Source organism: Balaenoptera musculus, chromosome 17 (assembly GCF_009873245.2).
Source record: "Balaenoptera musculus isolate JJ_BM4_2016_0621 chromosome 17, mBalMus1.pri.v3, whole genome shotgun sequence".
Classification (NCBI taxonomy): Eukaryota; Metazoa; Chordata; class Mammalia; order Artiodactyla; family Balaenopteridae; genus Balaenoptera; species Balaenoptera musculus.
In genome coordinates this window covers 65702927-65724096 of record NC_045801.1, presented here as the reverse complement: position 1 = coordinate 65724096, position 21170 = coordinate 65702927, and the positions used below count along the sequence as shown (strand labels likewise).

Here is a 21170-nt window from a genome sequence, read left to right as displayed (position 1 = left end):
TCCCTTGCAAGAAAAGTGTCTTCAACTTTAACCCCCGGCTGGATCATTGACAAAGATCAACTAGGAACTCCCAGTGAAAGATTACCAAAATACTCAGGGAAACAGGCCACCACGAGCAAGAGTCAATCACTGGATTTAGAACGGCAAGAAATCCAGAAATTGGAATTATCGAATCGAGAAATTTAGAAAGTAATGATGAATGTGATGTTTAATGATATAAAGATGGAATCACAAAAATAAGCAAACAGTAAGAGACTATGAAAAATAACCAGGCAAACAGAACTTTGAGAAATGAGAAATATAATTGGTTTAAACATAGCTAAAGAGATAATGAAATGAAATATAGATATGGATAAATTATCCCAAATGTAGTACAGAGAGACAGGGAGATGGAAAATACATGGGTTAAGAAATAAGGAGGGTAGAAGTTTTAAAAAATCTGATGTAGAAAGAGAAGATTAACGTATGTCTTGCCAGAATCCCAGAAAGAAAGAATAGAGAAAATGGTGGAGGGGCAGTACATAAAGAGATCATGGCTACAATTCCAGAGCTGATGAATCCACAGATAAAATAAGCACAACATACACCAAATACCAAGCAGTATAAATAAATAAGTCCACACCTAGACACACTATAGTAAGACTACTGTATAGCAATTCTAAAAATATTTCAAAAGCAATTAGAAAAGATTACCTACAAAGAAACAAAAATGATTAGACTGATAATCAGAATCAAAAAAAATTCAATCAAACTTGATCATACACCACTTCCTTTTTCAAAAAACTTCTTCAACGGCTTAATGAAAAAAGGCTGAGGGACTTCCCTGGTGGTCCAGTGGTTAAGACTCCGCACTCCCCATGCAGGGGGCCCGGGTTCCATCCCTGGTCAGGGAACTAGATCCCGCATGCTGCAACTAAGAGTTTGCATACTGCAGCTAAAAAGATCCTGTGTGCCTCAGTGAAGATCTTGCACGCGGCAACAAAGATCCTGTGTGCTGCAACTAAGACCCTGCACAGCCAAGTAAATAAATAAATATTAAAAAAAGAAAGAAAGAAAAAAGGCTGAAGAAGAGTTTGGTATTTAAGACCCTCTATATATCTATTCTGTTACTAATCTACTTTTCCAGCCAAATCTTTTTTTTTTTGGGCTGCGCCCCGTGGCATGCGGGATCTTAGTTCCCTGACCAGGGATCGAACCCACGCCCCTTGCATTGGAAGCATGGAGTCTTTTTGTTTTTTTCTGAATATATCAATATAGTTTATTTCTTTTATAAGAGGGAAGAAAAATACAGGAGGAAAAAAGTCAATAGCTGTGAATTGAATTCTCAAAGAAGAATCCGTGCAAAAATGACTGTCATCATCTCAACTGCAAGCTATGGCAACACTTTGAAAAAAAATCTTTGGTTTAGTTTTCTTTCCTATTAAGCATTAAAAATTAGTAAGATTAAATGTTTATTAAATCATGAAAATTTAAGGTAAATACAATATATTTTCTTAAGCTGGAAAAAGAGGATTTGTGACTTTACTTGATACAAAATGAATGTATGCAACAGTGTTTTTAAATACAGCAAATTTAAGACCCCAATAATTTTCTGAATGATTTTGGAAAGTATACACAGGTCAAAACATTTACTTATCTGAATATATTTTAAAGGCTACTTGTTATGAAAATTTAAACATTCAGGCATTTATTTCACTGACACATTTTTGAATTATAGCACTTTGAATGCAACAGATGAGATGTGCATTTTTACTCCATCATTTGCTAGTTTTCCTCCGGAAGCATGGAGTCTTAACCACTGGACCACCAGGGAAGTCCCCGGCCAAATCTTCTGATAATTCTATTTTTTTTTTAATGTGGTAAAATATATGTAACATAAAACTAGACTATTCTCTGTTACCCTAAACATACTGTGTTGCTTCTGGAACCTCCAGGACTCTGATTATTCTGCTTTTGCCAGATGGACTGGCTTCCTGCCATCTCTGCCTCCTGAAATGATACCTTTACTCAAGACTCTGAAGCTTTCCCCAATCACCCCAATTGGATGATCCCTTGAAATATGGTTTATTTCTCTTAGGGCATTTATAGTACATACTAGCTCATAATACAGTTATTAATTAGTCGACATATTTTATTTTCCAACTAAATTATAACTTCTTTAAAGGCACGTGCTAGGTCAAACTGATTTTTGGATTCCCCCCCGCCGGCCCCCTGAACCCCTGTACTCCCAGTCCAGTAAATGATATAGTTTGAATACATGAAAACTGGTCAGGCACCAACTGTTCAAAAGGACCAGACTAACTTTTGGCCTAGGTCTGAGATAACTCACGGCACTCATGAACTCCACTCTCCGGGACCTCCTGAGTGCTCAGGACTCACCTGTTCTGGCTGGCAAACGGTGCCTGTTCTATCGGCAGGATGCTTTCAGGCCAGGGGGCGGTCTGATTTGGAGGCGCTTGTTGTTGGCTATACTGAGGTCCCCCTATGTTCATCTCTAATTCAGATGGCCCTGAAATGGGAGAAGGAAACAATTCCAAAATCTTACAACTTGTAATAAGGGAAGTTATCTGTTTTGGGTATAGAATAGAAAGAGAAATATACAGTTTACAGAAAAAGACAGAAGCAATAACAATTAGGTGAAAATAATAAGAGAATTTCCGTTCTGAAATAGAAAAAAAGGCAAGAAATACCAAGGCTAATCACCCACTTTAGAGACTCTCTAGATCAGCAGTTCCAAACCCCTTGGACTTAGGAGTCTTTATATTCTTAAAGTACAGCTTTTGTGTATGTGGGTTATATCTCACTGATATTTACTATATTGGAAATTAAAACTGGAAAAAGAAAAAATGATTATTAATTCATTTAAAAGTCATCATAATAAATCCACTATGTTAACATAAACAAGATTTTTTTCTTCCAGTCTTATTGAGATATAATTGACATACAGCACTACAGAAGTTTAAGGTGTACGGCGCGATGATTTGACTTACATACATCATGAAATAATTATCACAGCAAGTTTAGTGAACATCCATCATTTCAAATAGATAGAAAATTTTTTTTCCTTGTGATGAGAACTCTCAAGTTCTGCTCTCTTGACAGCTTTCATATATAACACACAGCAGTGTTAGTTACATTGACCTTGTTGTAACGTTATGTCCCTAGAACTTACAACTGGGAGTCTGTGCCTTTGGACCGCCTGCCTGCATCCAATTTCCCCTCCGCCCACCTCCCCTCTGGTAACCACAAATCTGATCTCTTTTTCTATGACGTTGTTTGTTTGCAACATAAACAAGATTTTTTTAGCCAACTCTATTGTACGTCCATGACAGAATGAGAGTGAAGAAGGTACGTAATATCTTAGTATTATTATGAAAATAGTTTTGGCCTGGCAGACGCCCTAAAAGGGCATCGAGGTCCTGGACATACTTTTGAGAAGTGCTGGTCTGAGTAAAGGAGGAGCAGAAAGGTGGCCCAGACAACTTAGACGTGCTCTTTCTTAGAAGTTCTCTGTAGAGGATTAAAGCTAATGCATGATATGAGCTCTTTAATGATTTTATTATCACTATCTGTAAGACCTGTTTTCCATGACAACAGATACTTTTCTGTTGAGCTCACGGCTTTTTTGAGCTTATTAAAAATCAGAGAAATTCAGCTACACAGTGAAGCTCACAGAGCCATATTTCAAGCTCAAAAGCCAGGTGCCATTCAGAGAAGAAAGACTGAGGATAAATGAAATTTCTGGATATAAGGGATTTATGATGATGATTTTTAAATGAATGAATTAGCATTTAAAAAATTTCCCAGTTTATTTTTGCATGGAAATCTGGCCATTCTTAGCATTTTCATGTAAGCCTCAAATTATGTGAATTTATGTTTGGGAATCACACACTATTAATTTGAAGTACATTCTCTGTAGGAAGGCAACATGAATGTCATCTCAGAAACAATAAGCCAAAATGTGCTGAGCAATTAAACAACTAGAAAAGAAAACTGATGCTGGGGTAGGATGAGCATTCTGCATTATCGTGTCACAACAATCCTGGCATCTTTCCATTAACGATTTAGCGCTTACTCACCGTGCACCATATCCAAGTATATGAAAAAGTACATGAACGTCAACTTATCTGAATTATGCTAATGTACAAGGTGAGAGGAAGGTTAGTATGTCAATGATTAAGAAAATCTTGAGGATGAGTTGCATTACTTTTTAAAAAAAATAATGGTTTTATTGAGATATAATTCACATACCATACAATTAGCCCGTGTAAAGTGTACGACTCCGTGGGTGCTAGTGTATCTGCAGGGTTGTAGAACCACCACAGTGATCAATTTTAGGACGTTGTCATTCCCCCCAAAAGAAACCCCATGACCATTAGGAGTCACTCCCCATTCCCCCCATAGAGCCCCAGCCCTAGGAAACCACTAATCTACTTTCCTTCTCTACAGATTTGCCTATTCTGGACATTTCACATAAATGGTATCACACAGTGTATCAATCAGATCATTAATTTTAATAACATGTGAACTGTATCCAAATAGAATTCTAGTGACCCCTACGTTTTGTGAGATGCTCTCTAAGAGCCTGCACTTTCAGTGAGGAACTGGGAGAGTCTGGTTTAATAGTCCAGGGTAGTGGCCCAGGGGTCTGCATTTTAAGGTCCTGATGACCATGCAGAGTTAGGAACCACTGGTGCATCACTGAAATACTTCTTCAAAATACCATCTGTGTAACATCTCTAGTGATTACAGCGCAATTCACTCCCTGCAAAAGCTGAAATTAGATAATTTAACGAAAATAAAACATCATAAGGGTAGCGGGTTCTCTTAAGTAACCGGAAAACCTGCAATTTTATGATCCCCTACAGAGTTCCAGCAAAATCCCACTTATGACAGCTTGACATGGGGGCATGACCTAAACCGCAAATTAGCAGCATGTCTTGACAGAACTTATGGAGCTGTTCCTCTCTCCTTCTAAGAAAGTATAAAAATGAAAAGCAAAGAGCACAGCAACTACCTTACCTATATTCATGACCTGAGGCTGAAGCATCTGTCTTTGGCCAGGCTGGCTGTTGGGTCTCATGGGGACGCTGGCGGTTGGGTTCCGAATCATACCTCCTTGGATCGGCCGGTTCATGGCACTGGTGGCAGCAGCACAGGTGACTCTCACAGCAGCGCTCTGAGGTGCCCATTCCCCAGACGGCAGGGTGGGCCGGGCAGCATTACTACCAATCATGCCTGCAGGCAAGCCAGAGAAAACGGAGATGCAGTGCCTGGCAACACAGTCAGCACGTATGAACACCAGACGATCTTACTCTGTACGAGACGCTCATGCTCAGTACACGGTTAGCCCAACAGCTCACCGGGCCCTCGCCGGGACAGACGTGGGCCCTTGGCTAAGAAATACGAGATGGCAATTACTACGAAGTTTTTCACAACACGGACTTGCCACTCTTTACAGTTCGGAAAAGCTGTTAAAATTGTTCCCACATGTACTTAGAAACAGGTGCTGTGGCATGTGGATAACCCCAACTTCCTTCCTCAGGAAGTGAATCACATTAGCTGACACACACGTCAATGCTCTACTTTCCAAAAGGGAGGTGAGGCTAAGAGGAACAAGGTAAAAACTGATAATCAATATTCTAATTAAAAACCCAAATCACAGAGAATACCCCATGAAGCCCCGGCCAGACTTTCAATCCCCAAATCCCTTTCTGAGCATTGTAATCTGTGAAGCTTCCAAGCTGACCAAAGCAGCCTCGGGAGCTGGGGGAATGACAGCGTCTTTCCACTCCAGTTCTTTGTGGCCAAGGCAAGGGAGCGCCAACCACTTCGGTGGACCTGGACCACCACATTCCTGGCGATAGAGGTCTAGGCTGCGTCGGGACAGATTTGTAAAAACCCTTCTACACGTGAGATGGTAACAGCTCTGTGACCACACACACACCAGTGAGAAGAACACAACACTGCTGGGCAGATCACGTGTTTGCTCTCTCTGGCCTGGCCCCCGAGATGCTGGCCATGGCCAGACACGGGCTAAGACTTGATATCCTAAAGGGGAATAACCCCAAGTGAGGACCCTTCATTCTGAAGCGTTTCATAATGCATGTGTAACAGTCCTGCTTTCAGAGACATGGCTTGCTTTACTTGCATTTACTTTAATTATGATAAACAACTAAAAATAGGGTATTATTTCAGAAATGGAGAGAACACGTATTGTGGATAGTTTTTCACTGGTGAAATGAGAATGTGCTACATTAGGATGATTTAGAGTAGAGGGTAATTAGACTGAACAAGTTAGAACAATATCATGTTAATACATATTTTAAAAACCGTTTTAAGGCTAGGTTTGAATTATACAAAGATGTGGGGGAAAAGGCATTTTCTTTTTCAAAAAATCTATTATCTAATTAATATAACAAGATTATAGAAAGTATAGAAAGCAGGAGGGAAAATAATCCATAATTCGAAATGTTAATGCAATTGCAACCGGGGTAGTCTCTTTCAGGTTTTTTTCATTTTTCTTTTTGAAACAAAGCACAGGCATTGTATGATCTTCACAGCCTGGATGCCAGTCATCTCCAGGCTGCCCAGATTTGAATATAGGTATATCCCCAAATTCCTAAAGATTCCTCCAAGAACCCAGATCTTCTTGTATTCCAATAATAAGAAGCCACCTTTCATAAATCATTGGCTCCTTTTCTCTTATAGAATTTTACATAAGTCAATATTTTACTTATATAAATCAATACTTTATTGTAAAAATAATGTAAAACTAATATGGCATTTGTTTCTGCGAATAAATAAATTAGTGATGTAGTCAGTGCCTGGCACGTAGAGTAGGCACCTAATAAATACTTGCTGAATGAATAAACTATTTTAATACAACATTCTTCACATTTCCCATGAATTGCTTACCAACAACAGAAAGTTAAAAAAGAAATCCATCTTTTCAACCCTTAGATTGAACTCTTATTTTCTGTTAACTATCCAAATGGCAATGTGTATACAGGGATTACAGACTAAGCTAAAAAAATACCAAGAATTAAAACCCATGAATAGAAGTTCTTTTTATAATATCTGTTTCTTTCAATGCCTTTGTCTCCAGCGGTAAACTGTGAGCAGTTCTCCATTGGAAAACTTAGCATCCTAAGGGTACAGGATACCATAGGGTACAGATCCCACAGGGTACAGGACGTGGTGGTAATAGCAATCAATGCTGCAGCAGTGATTCCTACCTAGCCTGAACTGGGTGGAGGTTTGGGAGTACGGCTGCTGCTATGACGGTGACTACCACTTAGGAATATGCATGGGCAACTTGGCAGACACCTTAAGTTACAGCAGGTCAGGGGCCAAACCAGATCACAGGCAACTTCACAGATCTTTAAAAATGGAGGCCCTGGATCAGCTACTCTTAGGCCAGGCATACTACTATGTAAAGTTCGTTATTTTTTTATTTATTTTAAGTTCGTTATTTTTAATTAATGTTTTTTTTGGAATGAGAATTGCTATCGTTACGAGTATAAAAGGTTGGTTGAATTTTAAACCTTCATTCTGAAATTCGCCCAACACAAGTCACCAACTAACAGGAAGTTCTGGGGTTATCAGCAGATTATCATGACAAGCTAGCAACCACCAAATTATTTTACACATATCACTACAATGTCTGGAATAGTAACTGGAATAGAAGTGAAATGAGCCTATGCCATAGGATTAATGATTAGAACCCTTGTAAAAACAATGATCACAGAATAAAAGGGTCAGCTTACTTGAATGCTTTCCGATGTTTCACATACCACGCTCGCAGAATTTAGTTACATTCAAATGTTAGTTTCTAGCATAAAAAATTTCACTTGAAAAATTCTACTAGTTTGATGTGGATGAATACATCATTAAGTTAAATAACCCACCAATAAAGTTAACAGCACATTTGAGCCCTTACCTGTGCTACTGTTCCCTAAATTTCCTTGGTTTCCTATCATCCCTTGATTACCCATCATTCCTGGCTGAGGTATCACTGAGTAGGGACTACTGTTTCTGATTGGTGGGAAAGGTCCAGCACCAGTTGGGCTTTGCAATGTGATGTCAAGTGGTAAATTCTGGTTTGGCAATAACCTGCCCAGTTGCCCTGGTCGTGGGTTATTAAAAGCTAAGGAGAAAACAAATGAAAATTTAAGGTTAATATAGGATAATGGAAAACAGCAACAGAAGTAGTGTTCAGGGAAAATATCGTTTGTAAAATAACAAAGATATGCATGTCAGGGACCAACTGCCTATATAAAAGACAAATTCACAGACAAAAAAACATGTGGCGCAAAAACATAGACTTGCAATCTAATCAACAAGTCTCTAATTTAATTCTTGACAACCTTGCAAAACAAAAAAGAAGTAAAAGGAAAAAAAAGAAGATGTCTATTATTTACCATATATTTTTCTCCCCAATATTAACTTCTAATATTCAACTGTATTTGTTAAGGAAACTACTAACATATTTTTTTCATATATTATTTGAATTTAGCAATATTGCTTTGTCACAGCTGTGAAGCCATAAACATCTCCTGCATATAGCACCAAACCCAGATACATGTGGTTTGGACATAAGACTATCATTTTTTAATTGGACTTTCCTAGGAATAAAATTAGGTTAAAAATGTCTACTCTCATTGAAAGTTAAAATCTTTAAATGTGTGAACTCTGGTACCTGAAGTTAGTATTGAAGATTTAGGGCCCTGTTAAGTCTTCTAAATATAGCTTCTTTAAATTCCAGATACATTTATATTTGAAAGGACTCTTATGGTTAGTTCACAAGAGTTTATTGTGCGGTAAGTACTACACCAGTGCACTATACTATCACACAGACAACCAGTGATTTGATAACAATGTTTCTACAAGAACAAAGATATTATAAATTACAATTCATAGAGCTAATATATTAAATAATATCAAGGACTTTATTTTCTCTGAATTATATAAACACAGTATGAAATAGAACATTTGAAACACGTTAACGTTCTTAACAATCAATAACAGAAATAAAATATTTAGAAGAATTAGGGTTTAAATGAAAAAGATGTACATGCTTAAGCTGACTTCCTCAGGTTTAGTTATCTGGTTACCATTCAGTAGCCTGAATACCATCAGGAGGTACAGGTAGAGGAGAAACCATGAGTTTCCATGCAGTCCTCCATTAACTCCGCTGGGTCATGAGCATAAACCCGCTACTGTGTTTCTTACTCACTTCTCAACTCTCTAACTTTGTGATCTCTCATAGGCCATAAGCAACCCTCCGTTCCCTAAGAAGTAGGCACGTTTGACACATAACAAACAAAAACTCTGTGTTGTTTTACCCTTTCCAGAATGATCACGAATCACTTTGAGAAAAGATCTATTAATCAAGGATATTTTGTGATTTGGTTGATGGTTGCCATTTCTGATTTGAGAACAGATGCTAAGCTTTGGGTCAAACTGTATTTGAAGAGGGAAAAATCATTCTCTTCACCAATTTAACACTGAAGAGGTTCTCTGTCTTTCTACAGATCATGTCCCTACTGCAGGAAAGATATTTTCTTTTGCTCAAAACTATCGGACAACTTTAGCTAACTATCAAGTTTGTAAACTAAGTGTTCAAGGTGAAGAAAGACCTCATCTTAAACTTACAAAAATATAAAATAGGGAATTCCCTGGTGGTCCAGTGGTTAAGACTCTGAACTTCCACTGCAGCAGGGGGCACAGGTTCGATCCCTGGTCGGGGAACTAAGATCCCACATGCTGCACGGTGCAGCCAAAAAAAAAAAACAAAAAAAAAAAAACAAAAAAAAAAAACAGGGAACTGAGATCCTGCAAGCCGCACAGCGCGGCCAAATAAATAAATAAATAAATAAAATTAAAAAAATAAAAATAAGCGATAAAAAATGTCACTTATAAAACAGTCTAAGGTCTTCCAGCTGTATATCATACTAATTAAACTTAAGATGCACTTAGAAAACATTATATGATAAATTTCCATGTAAAATGGATATTTATATGAGGATTCCTAAGAGATAGGACAAGATATTTTTAATGTGTGTAGCCCTTTCATGTAGAATGAGAAAGTGTTTTGATAAAAAATTTTTAGTAGTATATTATTCCTGAAAAGTCAGCATAACTTTCTAAGTTTCTGTCTTTTAAGTATTCAGCCATATATTAAGACACAGAAAATCTATTTTAAAACTCCATTTCTGAAGGCAGTAACTGAAATGAAGGGAAGTATGACAATCATCCGAAGAACTTTATCAATGCAGGTCAGTCTCACCCCGTGTTGATTATATTAACCACAAGCGCCTGCAGAAAGGCCATGTTTACTAGAATCCACCCTGAATACTGTTTTGAAGGGCTGGGACGGTAGGTGGTGCTATCTGACCATAAAAACCTTGAAGTGACTAAGCTGTTTGCGTCAGATTTTAATAACCCCTGTTTCTGATGGTGATAACATGGGAATTTCTTGGCATAACCATCAATATCTCATACTCACTGCTCTGTGAAATTCGCAACGCTGTTTTCTGGGCTCCAGCAGGTGTAACAGGGCTGCTCTCGGCTGTGAGTTGCATGAGGTCATTGATGATGGCTTGCTTGTCAACTGATCCAGCAGGGGCGCCTGGCCTCGTGTCTGGGAAAAGCTGTGGTAATTGACTATTCTGCAAATCATCCAAAATCTCCTCCAAGTTGTCCAGCTCACTGCCAGGCTGCGGTTAACAAACAGAAGAGTTTATCCAGTCCCACGGGAAGAGTGGGCGCCCCAGGCCCGGTTTGCAGTTACAGACCTAACCGGCATAAGGCACCAGAGCCACACAAGAGATGCAGACACATGCGAACCTCAGGCCTAACAGTTAATTGATCATCTTTAAAAAAAAAATCAGATCAACAAAGGACAAATAATTTAATCTCTTGCTCCTCAGTTTCCTCATCTGTGAAAAGAGAGGTGACCGAATTAGAAAGAAAGCTCTCTTCTAGCGCTGTGATTCACTGGCAATTTGTAAATTCCCCTTTATTTTATGCTAATAATTCAGTTAATTATGAGTACGTGTATTTCTCATTAACCATGGGTGTACTACGACTTAACAGTCCTGGCCTAGGTTTTGTGCTTAACTCTTCTGAAGAAATAACAACAACGAAAAATTGGTGGAAAATATGATCCAAATTTACACGAAATCAGTATTTAGTAAATGGTCATTTCCGTTTAGAACTTTGTTTTTCTTTCTTTCTTTCTTTCTTTCTTTTTTTTTAAGAGCAAGGAGTGAAACGCACGAGGAGCTTGAAGTACCCATGAGCAGCTCAGCCCTGTCTTTTCCATTTGAGTCGTGTTTTTTTCCTGCTTACACTTTCAGTTTCGAATGACACTGGCTTTCTCAGTCACTCACCAGCTTTGGTGACAAATGCAGGGAAGCAGGATGAAAACATAGCAGCTATTAATTTGACTTTACAGAAGCCATAAAAATATTTCTTATGGCTTTTCCCTTTATTAAAATAATTTCCTTTCAACTACCAACATTAAAATAACAAGGTACATATCACCACTATTTCACACCTAGTGCTTTTCTTCCAGAGAGCTCAACTGAATTTATATTCGTTTAAGTAGAACCTATCTGTGTGCCAAGTATTTAAAATCAGACAGTGCCAACCACATAAGAAAATGGCTAAGTTAACTCCCAGGATTACTTTCTAGTGAAGAGAGTGATAAGAATGATTCTCCTGATGTGTAGGTGGAAAAACACAAGTTAGGCAACTTCCCCAAAGTCACTGGATGGACTCTGAATCCTTGACCATGTGACTAACCCTTTTGTCTACACTGGCAATTCAAATGAAAGCATTTACATCTGACATGAGGTATACTTAAAGCAGAATGGCTTACAGTTTTATTCTATACACTAGAAGCTGCATTTACTAAGGTTTTTGCAATTTATGGCAAATGTAAATCTATATAGGAAGTCTTTTTACTGGACATAATTTCTCAAGTTAGGAAGGATACAATGAAGTGATATTTTATTGGATTCTTTGTTCAGAGTCAACTAGCTTAGCGAGAACTTGGAGATCCATTTTCCAGGGAATTCCTAATGCACTGTTTGAGCAATTACAAGACCATTCTCTAGTTACGTTTAGCCACCCGTTTCTAACAAAAGAGGGAGGGATCAAACTTGGGAGAGCTACATCTTAGGTAAGGGTTAGGTTCCAAAGTTAGCATCCTAAAGTATAGACAGACACAGACAAAATGATCCTTAGAACGGCTCGGGAAGGAACCTTATTGTATGTCCCCTCCACCAAGGGCAACACAGCCAGTTTTCCCTCCAGAGTGAAAGCACATCACTGCTTCTTTGGCTGAGTTCGAAATGACGAAGTTTACATGGGGGCCATTCCGCACTGAAAAAGCCTGTAGCTACATTTCCACACTACTGGAGCTTCAAGGGAACCAAAGCCCAGTTAAGTCTCTTGAACGGTGGGCAAAACTGCTCACGTGACTTAACCATTTATTTAATAGCTATCTCTCCTTTTTTTTTTTCTTCTTCTGAATGTGTATGGACAATTTTGGGTAAGTTAAACATGTGTAAAGTGACTCCGTTGGAAAGCTATCGTTATCATGTTTTGCTGAATACGTAAGATACAAACATCAGTGTAATAAGCACTTGTTGCCCTCTGAGGACAGTGCCTGGAACATAGCAATGGACACTCAGTCAACCCGATGGGTTCCTTCAACTATTTTAACCGGTAATTTAAAACATTTCCCAGAATCAACTCAATTTCTCATAGAAATTCCTATCATTTCTATAATTTCTCAGAAAAAAGTTTCATAAAAATGGATAGGGACTTCCCTGGTGGCACAGTGGTTAAGAATCCGCCTGCCAATGCAGGGGACACGGGTTTAAGCCCTGGTCCAGGAAGATCCCACATGCTGCGGAGCAACTAAGCCCGTGCGCCACAACTACTGAGCCTGTGCTCTAGAGCTCGCGAGCCACAACTACTGAAGCCCGTGAGCCCAGAGCCCGTGCTCCGCAACAAGAGAAGCCACCGCAATGAGAAGTCCGCGCACCGCAACGAAGAGTAGCCCCCGCTCGCCGCAACTAGAGAGAGCCCGCGCGCAGCAACAAAGACCCAGTGCAGCCATAAATAAATAAATTAATTAATTTAAAAAAAAAAGATGGATAAATATCCTTATAGTTGTATCATGAAAATAGCTACAGAGGTATTAAGAGGTTCTCATAAACTGTGAAGTTTATTGCTGTCCTAGGAAACCAGGTTTCCCTACTACAGTAATGCTGCCTTGTGTAGAGTATTTTAAAACCCATCGTTTGTGGAGGGGTGAGAGGGTGGGCCGTAATAAGTAATAAGCTACTTCTTGAGAAAGCTTTGCAGATGCCTTGAATGAGAAACAGCCCAAATAAATAGGTTCATATAAACAATAATAAAAATAAAGTATATTATTTTCCTCAATGGATGCTCTTATATTTGCTCCCAATCCCAGACATGCGTAAAAGAAAGCTTTTACAATATAGATTAATAGTCTGGGTCTAGACTCCCACCTTTCCTTTTTACCTTTATTCTTTTCACACAAATAAAATGATACTTTAAACCATCTTGAAAAGAAAAATAACTATCATAGTTTCAAAGAGTTCTAATGATAGGATTCATGATTCTTCCTTTGTGATCTACTCTTGTGTCGAATATGATGAGTTTAAAATAAGTCTAAAGTTAAGCTCTCTCTCTCTATATACATAGCTATATAAAACATTAATATATTTGGATGGTTTAAACCTATTTATTGGTTCTTTATTTCAAATAATTAGATAATTTAAAATCCATGATTTTCCTTGATTTTTATTTTTAAAAAGCATATATTAAAACTGATTTTCAAATTTTAATCTTTGCCATTTCTAAGAGCTGATCAAATTCAACTGTGGATCAGTCTAGCTTTGACAAGTAACTAAACACTTATTTGTCTTAAGAAAGTCATGCAGGGACTTCTTGGTGCTATATTCCGAAGGAACTGGTTCTTTGGAGACCCTTAACTATGGACACTATAGTATATGAATTCATTCAGCTTACCATCAGAAAAATGCATTATGAAAATTTCCCCACTAGAGATAATATTGCTTTGCTTGTGTTTATTTCTTGTCAATATTTGGAGTTATGCATTTAAATTAATCTAACTGTCTCAAATTTACTTGAAATGTTCTTTCTCAAGGAAAATATCTCTACACCTTTGGTTGCCTAGGAATAAAATTTGACGACTACGGGCATTTTCTTCTGTAGTCATGTAAGTCCTGGAAGGGGTGCATTTGATCACATGAAGTTTCTGATCAAACATTTCTGCCCCTAAGTAAGCTTTAATTCTCATCAAAAGTTCTTCTAGTTCCTATCTAGTTCCTTTCTTAGGCATGATTTCTTCACAAAACAAAAAGATTAATGCTTTCCTTGAAAACGCTTTGCCAAGATACTTCAAAGTTTTGCTTAGGCATCTCTTCGAATGCTCAAATTAGCCACATCAATTTGAAGAGTTGGTTTAAACTATTTCAGGCAGAAAATGAGTCAGAAAGATTTCTGTAAAAGTTCTACAAAATGAAAATTGGACTTGGTTTCTGCAATTTTTTCTGGTTTGATGAATTTTTCATGTGTCAAATCAGTTTGTTTTCTGAAGGAAATATAAAGAACATACGTACTTTAATACATGTATCCTAATAAATTACAAAACAGTGTTTCCAAAATTTTTTAAAAAACTGTTCTTTTACCACATCTGCCTAACATAAAATTGCTTTAAAAAATGGCAACACAATTCTACCACATTTGGAGGGAAATTTTCAGGACACTACCAGTTTAAAATATGGTTTGCTTTTCTAATGGAGCCAAATAACGAGAAGAAATTCTTTACAGACTACTTCTAAACCCTCATCATAAGTGGCCCAGTAGCATTAAGAAAGAGCATAAGAGTACCATTTAGTTAGTATCATTTACACATGCTCCATTGTGTAAATAAGTATATAACTTAAAAGTCAGTGAACATATCGGAAATTTTTCTGTCATTGTTTCCTGTTGGTTATGAAACACTGTAGAAACAAATGTTGTTTAAATACTCTACCGAGTGAAGAATGCTATTTTAGGTATAATGGCACCATCGAAGTACTTCCTGCCCTTAATAAGTTAGTGATAGGTTAAACACACACTCGGATAATGGCTCTTTTCTGAGTCAAAATAACAAGACAGTCAACTGTGCAATTCAGGCTCGCTAACAGTTTAACTTACTGAATAAAAATGTGTTGTGTTCCCCTGAAGTGAAAGAAAAACCTTTGATAAATTTGTACAGAAGTCAATAGGAGATACAATCAACCTGTATTTGGGAAAAGTGAAGGAGGGCGGGAAGTGAAAGAATCCCTGTTTTTTTTTTTTTTTCTTAAAGTAAGTCATTCTAACTTTGATCTAAATTTAGGTAATGCATACTTCCTGTGGTAACCTTTTTTTTCAAGCTGCAATGTTTTTGATGTTAAAATTGCTCTGAAGCAGTATTTTTTTGGTGGAGTTTTAAATGGGAATAGATGGACGGTAAAACCAGGAACTGGGTTTCATTAAGAAAAAAAATACTGTGTGTATGGGTGAGTGTGAGTGTGTGTGTGTGTCCACCCAAAATGACAGGTTTGTGCTGATAACACTCTGTGCTTTAAGTTCCCAAAGTGAGATAATGTTGATCAGAAAAAACGTTCTTTTAAATACCAATCAGAAACGTGCAAGTGACTCAAGGACTTTAAAAAAACAAACAGAACTTCTTTGTCAGTTTCTTGTATGAAGTTAGTGTAATCATATAGGTAAACACACAAATGCCAAACAGCACCCTCCTTCCCTGACCGTCTAAGTCCCCAGGGCCTCAGGCCTGGGATAGAAATAAATTCTGTTTATGGAGCGGGGGACCAGCCACTTAGCCACTAAGCCAAGGGGGACCTCATGAGTCACCATCTTGCCCTCTAGCATGTGTCAAGAGACCTGAGTGACAGTATCTCTGCCTGCCACTCTGAACTGCCACTAGCTCTGCGTATTCTAATCTAGTAAACCTCAAAAGATTAAAACATCTACAGCTGTCAATATGCTTTTACACTACACTTTATCCAAGATATTGTTATTAACTTTCCGCTGAGCTCCCGGGTCCCCCCACGCAATGATCTTACAGCATCACAGAGTAGCTGGTGTAGAGAACTCAGCACTAACATCTAAGTTTAAGGATTCATCCTCACCAAAGGTGTTTACACAATTATGCTGTTTCCCTCATGAAGGGCACACAGGGAATGGTAGCAGCTGTCCAGACATCAAAGTGAAAGACAGACAGGAAGCTGCGTGCTCGGGACCTGGAAGGAGGCCGGCTGTCCAAGCACGCCTGGCCTCGGCCCCTCCGATCTGTGCTCTCCACCCCAGAGCTGCTGCTCGGTCAGCCTCCACCCGGGAGGTCCAAGGTGACGGCCAGGGGTGCTCCTCTCTCGTCTCCCCATGCACACCTACCTAGTCCCTGAAGACAGCGACACCTAAAACATCCACTTGTAAAACAAGTTTCAAGTCCATATCAGTGAACCGTTTTAAGTAGAGAGGCCTGTGCAGCTTCTTCACTTCTTAACCCATCACGACTTAAGGCAGAGCTCAGGGATGGCAGGGTTGATGAAGTCTTGGATCTTTACCCCACCGGTCGTTGATTCCCCAGAAAACCCCTTATGCCAAGTCATTATTGTCAGCAATAAATCATTTTTTTTTTTTTAAATAGGAAAATTTTAAACAGTTTGCATTTTCCCTCTGTGATGTCACTACCTCAGAGTGCCGTCAAGAATGACTCTGAATATCGCTTTAGCTATCCTTGATTTTCTCAGGAAATTAATTTTTCACGTAAGAACAACAGATAACGCAACCTATTATTTCAGTTTTGCACTTATATTTGACGGTTCCGCTCTACCAACATCAAGGCCAACTTTACCTCCCCTCTGCTCTCCATTTCCCCTTAAATACTTTTTATACCGACGGTCTAAGAAATTCTTCAGCGTTAAGCAGAAGTCGTGACTGAGAATAAAGAGAGGTAGGATGATCTTCATTGAGTCTGAAAACCAGTCAAACTCTGCTCTTAAAAAGGGAAAGGCAAGTAAAAAATAATTAAGTCTGTCCTGACAAAGCCCACTTTTGAGGAAATGATTATCTCCAATTTAGGTATCTTCTAATAACAGGGGTCAGTAAACCCCAGCTGGCCTGCGGGCTAAATCCTGCCCACCACCTGTTTTTGTATGGCCCATGCGCTAAGAATGGACTTACATTTTCCAATAATTGAAAAAAAAAAATCAAAAGAAGAGTATCTTGTGACACGCGAAAACTGTATAAAATTCAAATATCAGTTTGACTGAAACACAGCATGCTCGTTTGTTCCTGTGTAGTGTCTAGGGCTGTGTCTGCAAGCCAGGGGAGGAACTAAATAGCTGTGGCAGACAGTGTGTGGCCTGCAAAGCCTGAAATATCACCACTCGACCCTTTACAAGATAAAAGTCAGCTCTATAACGACGTCACTCTTTGCTAGACAGAGTGTTTGGAACACGCGGCCTCAGTGATAATTAACTCTGTTTCAAAGCAAGAACAAAGGAGAAGACTTATTTTTATCCAGTCACCTGAGGCCTCAGAAGGCCCCCTGTGGAGAAATCCCTGATGGCTACAGTTTAGTACACTGGGGAGGACACAGGACAAAACTCACCTGGTCACCGGGCTCAAAGCTCATCTCCTCCTTCTCAGTTTTCATCGTGATTAATTTCGTGTTACTGGCAGGGTCTGTCTTACTGTCCAGTCGCTCCAGTTTGGGGGTGATTTCCGGTAAACCGATATCTTTAGTATCATCTTTATCGAGCAGGTAGCGAAGTAGTGCATTCTCTTTCTTCTTGGGGCTCACTGGCTCCTGCTTAATAGTCACCTCGGACCCAGGAGCTGTGCTGCTGGCCTCCTGGCTCAGCTCTTTGCCCGTGGCTTCCGCTGTCAGCTTCGCCAAGTCCACGGGGGAACTGCTGTCCTGCAGGAGTCTGTGCAAAATCTTATGCTTCTCCTTGAGCGAGGTTCCGTGCGTCGACCCAGAGCCAGGCAAGCTGCCCGTGGAGTCCTTGCTGGTGTCCGACAGAGCGCCGGGCAAGGGCGAAGGCTCCGTCTGGTCGGATTTGGTGGTTAGCAGCTGCAGGAGTTTGGTCTGCCCCTTGCCGTCATGCAGTCTGCCCTGCCCGTCAGGCCTCTCGCCGCCCCCGGCCTCGCCGGCATCCTTTTGCTCCCCCGGGTGGCAGCTGCTCTCTGCTGGCCCGGCTGGACCTTCCGAGGGCTCCCCGTAGAGTCCGAAACAGTCTTTGGAGTCTAAGCTTCCCATCTTGCTGAGCGGGGGAGGATTCATATTCCCCGGGGAGTTTTGCAAGTTGCCCATTTTGAGGTCCGGCGAAGCCAGCGACGAGCCCAGCGAGACCCCGTGCCCCTCGCTGAGGGCCTGCAGCGCGTTGAGGGAACTGTTGGTGTAGCTATGGCTATTTCCTGTGCTGCTGCAAACTCCCACGGGCGAATGCAAGCTTCCTGCGGGGGGAAACTGACTGGGGGGGATCCGAGGGCTTCCGGCCACGCCAGGGCTCATGCGGTGCCTCGGTGACAGCATGGAGCTGGGCTGCCCTGGATTCAGGCCCGGGCTGCCTTGTGAGGGGCTGTTCATCTTGAGTGCATAGTTACTACCCTGAGGAGTGGCCGCCGGCATGCTCGACACGTGGTTCGTTCCCCCGGAACCACCGAACCTGCCCATGGGCATGCCCATTTGTTCCTTTGGGCCGTTCATGGGGAAATTTATATTGCTACCTAGGGTCATGTCCTGACCGGGGTTCCCACTGCACATGGCCTGGTGGGCAGGGCTGCTAGAGCTAACTGGATTCAATGGCTTCCCCATCGCTTGTCCAGTCAGATCCGGATTCATTACACACACATTCTGCTCCCTGTAGGATGAGGAAAGAAATATAAGATAAAAGGGAAGACACTGAGCAAGTTGTTCTTAATTTTCGAAAATGAGATCGCCTCACTTCTTTAAAAGAACGAACGACATGGAAGGAAAGGATAATACTTTGATGAAACAATCTGCAATTACGGGCAAGAGTGAACATGCAGCGTTTTGGACCGAGAGGGATGTTTTTCAGTCCACTCATTAAGACGTCTGTGGTTCTACAGAGGAAGCTGTGTTTAAATTTGACTACTACCATACTGAAATTATAGTCGCTAGACAAGACATTAGCGGGCTTCCAATTACATAACATACCTTTCTCATTAAACGGTATGTTATCACGAATAACTGAGAGCTTGTACTGTCTGAAAGAAACGACCCAAACAAGTATAACTGCCTTCAATTATCTGCCGGATTACAATTCCTAACAACAGACCGATCTGTGAGCCTGGAGCTTGATGTGTGCTACTTGGCTCAAGATGAAGAGTAAACTTAAGAGGGAAAAAAACTTGCCCCTAACTCTTCGAAACTCTGCAAGCTTTAGAGCCAATAAAGTTACCAAAACTGTTTAGAATTAGATTACCTGTCTAACAGATCCCCCGTCTGGGTCCCCCTGGAAAGCAAAGCAAGAGCCTCTCAGGCCACATGGAAGGAACTGCAGATCGTCCCGAGTCTGTGATCTTATTCCCCAACTCGCAGGCAACCCTACTCCGCTCCTGGTCTCAAAGCAGGTTTGCTGAGCTGGATGATTTTCCAAGCCCTATGAGCTTTAATTTACAGCTTGGCAGTCACTTGTGAGTTACCAAACGTGTTCACAAATCCAAACAAAACAGGTTTCACAAATTGTCAAACACCAGCTTTCAGTTAGGGGGGTGAAATGTGGCGCATCTGTAATCACTTTCAAATTGTTTCAGTTTGAGGTCGGATTTATTAACAGTTGGCAAACTGGGCTGCTTGATTTTTTTATTTGTAATAAGAAAATAAATAATTAAGAAATGTAATAAAAGAGAACTCCAGAGCAACTTTAGATATCTGCTGATGGCACCTCATAAAGTTTTACGTAGCACACATGTAAATATTTACATAACTTGAAATACAATCATTTCCCTAAATTTGTGCTCTAAAACTATATGGTTTATGACACTTACTTTAAAATCAACATTCAATTTTCCTTACTTTTATTTTTTATGGAAATGTTCACTACCCTTCAATTTAAAGTCTAATGTCAAAAAGTTAATTTAAACCTGAGAATAACAATCTAAAGTATTCCTTCTAAGTGTATGTATATTTGAAAGTTTTAGATTTAAACACACAGGAGCAGAAGTCATTCTATATTCCTGCCCTGCATGTATCACCCCTGGGAACTGATCAATTCTCTTCTCTGATGTAACAGGCAGTCAGTCATGTCAGAGCAAAGTTAGTGCTAGTCTATGTCCTTCCAGCTGGGTTTTAAGATTCACTAGTATTGGGACTTCCCTGGCAGTCCAGTGGTTAGGACTCCGCGGTTTCACTGCCGAGGGCCCAGGTTCGATCCCTGGTTGGGGAACTAAGATCCCACAAGCCACGTGACACGGCCTACATAAAATAAAATAAAACAAAATGAAATAAAATAAAATTCACTAATATTAAGGCTAAAATTCAAAGTGTAGCCCTACTTTGAATTTCAGTATCGGGAGTTGTCTTTTAGCCAACAGTTAATAACAATTTAATTTTAACTTAATTTATATTTTACATGCCTGGGGTTGGTCAACAGAAATGTCTACCAAACCTGACAAGCTCTGGGACGATTTCCTGCTTTTGGAACCTCTCCTCCTGACTTGGGAAGGGCAGGTGGTACCCCAGAACAAGGCTTACCTGTGCAGCATGTGTAAAGATATCACGAGCTGAGGTTCGTTAGTAGTCTGAGAGCGGATGAGCTTGCTTTTCGTTTGTGCAGCCACGAGAGTGCCGTCGGACAAGGAGAAACGATAGATCTGACTGAAGGCCAGTCCCTGTCTCAGCACTGCGGGCAAGCAAGGAAGCAGAACGCACGTTTAGAAACAGAATCAGAAGGTGAGGGCAGGACAAGACATAATAACAGTAATAAACTTTGTTAAGTGTATTATTTTCCTACCAGCAGGTTAAACAGAGTTGTAAGTAATATTTCATGACATTAGAACATTATACATTTTTAAAAGCGCAT

The 21170-nt window shown here is 39.9% G+C and overlaps 1 protein-coding gene across 9 annotated transcripts in view; it reads right to left on the bottom strand.

The window, feature by feature from the left end:
• The window catches only part of NCOA2 (nuclear receptor coactivator 2), a 275210-nt gene that overhangs the window by 25631 nt on the left and 228409 nt on the right, over positions 1 to 21170 (bottom strand). For 8 of the 9 annotated variants that reach the window (XR_005016991.1, XM_036829935.1, XM_036829934.1 and 5 more), the window contains 6 exons: positions 20843 to 20990; positions 17732 to 18986; positions 10511 to 10721; positions 7943 to 8149; positions 5023 to 5238; positions 2380 to 2509 (listed from right to left, as the gene is read on the bottom strand). Coding sequence is in view for 8 of the 9 variants with exons in the window: in XM_036829935.1 (XP_036685830.1) it covers positions 2380 to 2509; positions 5023 to 5238; positions 7943 to 8149; positions 10511 to 10721; positions 17732 to 18986; positions 20843 to 20990 (2167 nt within the window). In the remaining variant the exon portion in view is untranslated. The remainder of the gene's footprint in view (positions 1 to 2379; positions 2510 to 5022; positions 5239 to 7942; positions 8150 to 10510; positions 10722 to 17731; positions 18987 to 20842; positions 20991 to 21170) is intronic. The other variant, XM_036829936.1, reaches the window with a different exon arrangement.